The 6,971-nt window shown below is 35.0% G+C and overlaps 1 protein-coding gene across 1 annotated transcript; it reads right to left on the reverse strand.

Annotated features, from left to right (window-relative positions):
- Positions 1-4,736: 4,736 nt before the first annotated feature.
- Positions 4,737-6,347, reverse strand: LOC149177170 (uncharacterized). The gene is made up of 3 exons (XM_089423318.1): positions 6,044-6,347; positions 5,653-5,728; positions 4,737-5,563 (listed from the first exon to the last, which is right to left on the reverse strand). The coding sequence occupies exons 1-3, from the start codon at positions 6,047-6,049 to the stop codon at positions 5,226-5,228; spliced, it is 420 nt and encodes a 139-aa protein (XP_089279444.1). The 5' UTR covers positions 6,050-6,347; the 3' UTR covers positions 4,737-5,225.
- Between the last annotated feature and the right edge of the window lie 624 nt (positions 6,348-6,971).

The following is a 6,971-nucleotide window of genomic DNA, read 5'->3' on the forward strand; positions in this document are numbered from 1 at the left end:
CTGTTATTATTAGAGTTGATATATCAGAGGTATATGTAATCCATTCCTGTAGTTGAAGATCGAATTTCAAAGAAGGAAGAAGTCATCTAGTTGTGCATCCATACAAAGCGTATCTTGGTATACCTGAGCATTTTAAGGGTGAAACATATCTACTGTATCTGTGTTGGAAGGACTTTGAGCCTCTCATTCTTGCTGGACACAAATCTGTTAGTGATTGGCTAAATTCTTAGCTGAATTAGTTAAGTGCCTTTTGAATACCTTCGGTGAAGTTTTTACATCATTGGGGTCTTTTCCATAAAAAAAAAGGGGGTTGAGATTCTTGGATTTATTATTGAAGGAAGAGGTCGAGCTACCCTTGTGTATATTCATGGAGTTTGAGCTGTGTCTCCATTGCTGGTATTCACGGATTTTTTATTCTTTTTGCATTCCTGAGCTTCCAGAAGGGATATAGAGGCAAGTTCTATAAAGTTTGAAGGAATTAGCTCGTAACTTAAAAATTTCTTCAGAATTTAAAGAACAGAATCTCTGAAAGTCTGGTATTGGACAATGTATTTTTCAAACTGATATTCTTAATTTTTGAAATCTTCAATAGCTGGGGTTTGTCTAGACTTGCTGAGTGTTCATTTCTTTGTTGAGACAATGGCTAGATTTGATGATGTATTAGAGTTACTGAATACACTAATACACTCCACTATTGGTGGGAAGGTAAATTTTAGCAAAGACACTCTTTGTGACATTCAGACCTGCCTGCATGATGCACAAGAAAAGATCGATTTTTTGCAGCTTGAATCACAGCTACAGCAAGAAGAGCTACATAAAAATAGACACCATTCTGAACCTGTTTTTGTTCAGAACATTGAGACAACCACCCATCAGCAGCATGTTAATAATGGTACAGTTCATTCAAATAAAGCAGCAGTTGTATATGCAGATGCAGAAACTCAGTGTGCACTTCCCAAGCCCATCATCAGACCTTGGGAACAGCTTGTCCACAACAAGCACAAAACTGGTCTTGGATATGACAAGGACTTGTCCTTTCATATTCCAGACTATGCCAAGCCCATTCAGTTTCAGAGTGCTGGATTTATTCATGACAATGCACCTACTCCTCATGACAGTTCAGCTTCAGCTGTTCTAGACTCTGCCCCTCTTCCACAGCAGTAGCAACAACAAACGTCCTGCAAGAACAAAGATTCATCTTGGGTGGATCGCTTCTTGGCAATGGGCATCGACAGCCAAGAAGATACTCCAAACACATCTCAGAACTTGTTCCAGAGTATTGAACAGTGTTGCAGTTGAGTTTTCTCCATCTTCTCACCTTGTATCTGACAGGGGGGGAAATGATGGTCATCTACAAGCTTTAAAGCCACATCAAGCGAGCCTGAGCCACAACCTGCCACACCAGTTTTAGAGTTGTAGCCAGTGACAAAGATGCCCATGAACATGCCTTCAGTTGGCAATCTGGGACACTTCCTCTAGCAGAAGACTTCAGCTTCTTGCCAGTTTTGGAAGCATTCCAAGAACAAAATTGAGAACACTTCCTCTAGCAGAAGACACCAGCTTCTTGCCAGTTTTGGAAGACTTCCAGGAATTGCATTAAGCATTCCAGAGTTGTTGGTCATCCTTAAACCATCACAGGTTGAGACTTCCCTTTTTAGGTTGAAGTTTTACCTTTTATGCGAGGTGAGACCTCCCTTTTATGGTTGAAGGTTTCCCTCTTTAAAACAATAGGATCACTTCCTCTAGCAGAAATCTTCAGTTTCTTGCCAATTTTGGAAGAGTTCCGGGAACTGCACTAAGCGTTCCAGTGTTGGTGGTCATCCTTAAACCACCGCCTTTTTACCAACATTTCATAGAGCACATTCAGCCTAGTGCTGCCATGCATTTTTTGCACATTTTGTATTACAGCTCTCTTCTTGGACTCATACATAACCCTTCGGATTAAGGGGGGGAATGTTGGACACCTAATCCTCAATGGGTTAGTGTGGAAGTTGAATGGACAAAAAGCAGTCCAAGAGACATTGAGAAATGAAACCCAACGGTCACAACAGTGTACTATAAATGTATATCAATTGTTAATAAAAATTGTATTGCATGATTTATATTTCACATTGTTTGCTGTCCATGTGTGTTTAACAGTTTTGAAGTGATATCGAGGTCAAGCAAGGTTTCCCATTGTCACCTACCCTTTTATGTTTATATATTGACAAGCTTGAAGAGTGGCTAACTTCGCAAGGGGGTGACAATATCGATTTGGGCAAGTTTGTTATAAGGCTTCTTTTGTATGCAGATGATCTTATTTTGATTGCTAAATTTCCTCTTGGTTTTCAAGAGCACTTACTCTCCCTTGAAAATTTTTGTAGAAAGGTGGGGATGCAAGTTACTATTAGCAAAACAAAAATAGTGGTTCTCTCTAACAAAAGGAAACATAACTAGAATAAGTTCTACTTTGAAGAATACACTCTGGAAGAAGTAGATTACAAGTACCTCAAAATTGACGTCAACAGAAATCTAAGCTGCAATGGTTGTTGAAAGAAGAGAACTTTGGGGGGTTGGAAATCATTTTATGCTTTTCAAAATAAGTGTAGAGAGGAAGAGTTATGGAACTGGAAAACCACTCAAACACTTTTTGGGCTTTTAGTGATTTGGTGATTTTCTACGGTTGTGAATTATGGGCCAGTGATAGGTAGGACATGCAGTGGAAACAAATTTAGAAAATTTAGAAGCCTTTGATTACAAACAAATTCAAAATTAAAAGTGCAGCTCCTTATGCTATCTTGTTAAGTGAAACAAGGAATGCTCCTATTGAAGCAATTGCTATGGTGACTCATAAAATATTTAAAAAAAATTGCAAATGAAAATGGGTAGATGGCCTAAGGTTGTCTTTAATGACATATTCTGCAAAAGAAAAGACTTGGATGCAACAAAATAACAAATGGTTTAGTAAATGGGGTAAAGAGATAAAAACTTTTGTTTTGGATAAATTCTACAAGCTTAGTTGGGATAAGGAGCTACAGAAAAAGCATATGTATTATATTGAAGAGTTTAATCATAGTTATAATCTTCAACAAAAAAGCCAACATAAGTGCGAGAGGAAAAAGTATGTATTTTTTGCTTGACCCAAAAAGTGGAAACAAAAAAACATTTCATTTTGAGTTCTTCACAGACACAGGAAAAGTTATGTAGATTCTGGCAACTAGCTCTTGGTATAATCTATTCAGTGAGAGATTTATTGAGAAGTTGGGAGCTAGCTCTTGGATAATCTATCCAGTGAGAGATTTATTGAGAAGTTGGGAGTTAGCTCTTAGGATAATCTATTCAGTGAGAGATTTATTGAGAAGCTGGGAGCTAGCTCTTGGGATAATCTATTCAGTAAGAGATTTATTGAGAAGTTGGGAGTCTATTCAGTGAAAGATTTATTTAGAAATTAGGAGCATTTATTGTGAGGCTTCACAAGAAAAAAATTGAATACAAAAATAAAATAGAAAAGTGATCTGTCCCATAAACTATCTTTAACCTTGTAAAAATTAAAACAATTTATTTAAAATAGAAAGAAAAAATACTTTAATATTTAATGTTTATTATTATTAATAAAAAATATTACTTACCCACCCAAAAAATCAATTACAGGTTAAACAAAATATAAAATTAATAATAACAGTAATTTAAAACATTCGATATATAACATAACTTTACGTAACTTTCCCAATTTTTTAGAATTTGCAGGTTAACTGCACGTATTCTCTGTCCCCTTCTCGGTTCATTTATGATATCAGCGAAGGTCGTTCCGATATTATCGCTGGCTCAGTAGATCCACTCTTGTCAAGGACAGTATGCCGATGAAAAAACAAATAATTTATTATTATTTTAGAAAATAAGTTCGTAGGTTTTTAAATAAAGTTTGTAGGGACGAGTACGGTGAAAAAACAAATAATTTATTATTATTTTAGAAATTAAGTAAAGTTTTTGGAATTTTAATTTGATTATCAATAATTATTAGGTAGATGGTAAAAATTTAATTTTAGTGGTATTTACAAGTTAAATTTTGAGATTTCTACTTTAGAGTAGTTTTTCTATTTTTGCCCAATTAAAAAAATGTCATATGAAATGAGTTATGGGTTGTGTTCTCCATAAACTATGATATTGTAACAAAGTCTATTTATAGATTAAAAATATACATATTAAAATTGGGATCAATGTTCATGATTAAAAATCTTGTTACATGTTTTCTTTGGAGGTCACAGGTTAAGAGCATGTGTTCTTTAGAGGTCACAGGTTCAAAACCAGAAAGGGTAGAGTATCTATGCCTTTGTAAACTTAGTAGTTAAATCTCTGCGGTAGGTGGGTCGTCCCTTATCCCACAAACAAAGGAGTCTGAGAGAACAATTTAGATGACCTTAAAATTGGATAATAATAATAATTTATACTTAATTTATATGTTAATTATAATAATAACTATAACTAAGCCCATTGTTTTAATTTTAACAACATGAGATGTAAAATATATCATAAAATCTATATTTTAATGTTTATTATGAATTCATATCCAATATATGACCACAAAAATTCTATGTTATTAATAATTTTATTAGAATGATTTCAAAACTATAACTCTAATATCATTTTTATTATGTACTCATTTGCTCACAACCCAAGACTTATCAAAATCCACAATCCACAAAAATCTATGCCAAGGTTCCTTATAGGAATGGAATGGATGACACTTCTATTTATGAATTTACAACGTATAACTTTTATGAGAACATTGAATTCACAATATGGAAATAGCTATAAAATAGGTAGCTATGACCTGGTTTTGTTTATTTGTGACAATGATGAAATGAGGGCTGCGTCACTCTCCCTGTTCTTGCCTGTTCCTTTGCTTCCGTCCTCCCTGGTATGCCTTATTTAGCTTGAAGTCACGGGAGAATCTACAGATCCACCATGTGCAGCTAAGGTAGGAAGGTAGAGCAGAGGGATGGTCAGGAGCAGAAGCAGAAGCAGAGGTAGCATAGGTACCTAAACTTAAAGCAGCAGATCCTGCAGATGAATACTGACAGGAGCGGAAGCAGAGGTAGCATAGTTATCTAAACCTAAAGCAGCAGATCCTGCAGATGAATACTGACACAAATCTCATACTTCCAGGGCACAAATATGTTACAAACAGTGGGATACTCAATCAATCTCTCATGGATGTGCTTCATAAGGCCCAAAGCCAATTGGATTCACATAATAGTGCAAAAAGTGGGATACTCATCTCTGACAATTTTGTATTGATATGGGTATCCCTCATAATGCCAGTGCCCACTTTCTGGATTCACATGATATAAAACTGTAGTAATAGCTGGCTGTTCGTTCTTTTTCTCCTCTTTTTTCTTCTCAGCAGGGGGCTTCTTCTCCTCTGTTTTCTTCTCAGCGCCTTTTTTCTCTTCCTTCTTCTCTTCCACGCTCAGCAACTCCGTGCTGTACCCCAATTTCCTCAGTTTTTTTGCAAGACGCACAGGATCTGCTTCTCCCACCACAGTTATCTTTCCCTCCTTCATATCCGCTGTAACAGAGTCCACTGAAACAGAGCATTCAAAGAATTAGTAAAGAAAAACATGAAACTAACACATAGTAAATGTTATGGAGGACACAGGAAATGATTCATGCCTCCACATTCTACAACAGCCTTCATGGCTTTCGCTCTGCTTCTCTCGTCCCCCATGGTCGATTTAAACACCATTTTCTGCAAATTGAAATAATGGTTAATGATATTTTATATACGATTTTTAAATCATTAACACAAGAAAATTTGTATGTGAGGATAGTAACAGTAGGTTTGACAATCATGATGAGTTAGTTTGCATTTAAGATAGGGTTGGTAATGACACTATTACTAGTTTGACAATAACTGAGAATCAGTCTGCATTAACTCATAACGCACCTAATAATAACTACTACTAATTTGAAAACTAAATTAGAATAAAATTTACCAATATTTAAAATAAAAAACTGTAAAACCTACACAACCCCATTAAAACATGAGCATATACAAATATACCTTCATTTTGAAAGCCGAAAGAGAATAACCGCCTCAGCTATAACCTTAACCGATCTTCTCTGTTGTTTTTCTGTATTCGAGAGATCTTGTGATGAGGGCACAGTGGCTTCAGTAATAAATAGATGCTGTGTAGAGTAAGTTCCTTGAAAATGCAATGAAAGTGTACAGTAAGTTCCTTGAAAATGCAATCTGTGAAATTCGGTGTTAAGTTCCAGGAAGAGTCCAGGAAGGCGCAACGTTTACTGGTCGTTAATTATACCCATGCCCAGGTGCACCGCACCAATTGCAGGCCTCAAATAAAAGACACAGACGGGACGAGTAGCGAGACGATGTGTTCCATTACTCTAGCACAATAGCATTGCAGGCCTTAAGAAAAAGATAGCGATGGGACAAGGAGGGGACCATCTATTCCATTAGTCTCACTATAGTCAATATTAGTCAGTGTTAGGGTCGCAAGGACGTCGGTCTATGCAAATAATATTATACTGATGAGCTTTGTTGTTTCGGTACAGTAATGCTTATTGGGGCATTTTTATCTTCTGAATATTTATATTTATATTTTATTAAGATTAATTTTACTGAGTTGACTATGACTAGTATAAGTATATTGGTAAATGTGATTAACACACGTCAAAACATTGTTTAACAAAAATTTCTCCATATTTATTAAGTTGAACTTGGCTTTTTTTGTCTTTTTATTGAAACTTCATACCTAAAGCTGTTACCATAAATACTAATACAAATTTTAAACCACACACAAGGTAATAACAAGGAAAATAATAAACTAAATATATAATATTCTTTAGAAATGAAATAATGTATAATATTTTCAGTAATAATACAATATTAAAAAATATATATTAATTTAAATAAATCTTATTTATATATTATTCTATTTAACTTTATAACTTCAATAAATATTATCAAA

This window comes from Pinus tabuliformis, chromosome 4_1 (genome assembly GCF_031772625.1).
Source record: "Pinus tabuliformis cultivar Carrire ecotype Pingquan chromosome 4_1, CPIR1, whole genome shotgun sequence".
Taxonomy (NCBI): domain Eukaryota; kingdom Viridiplantae; phylum Streptophyta; class Pinopsida; order Pinales; family Pinaceae; genus Pinus; species Pinus tabuliformis.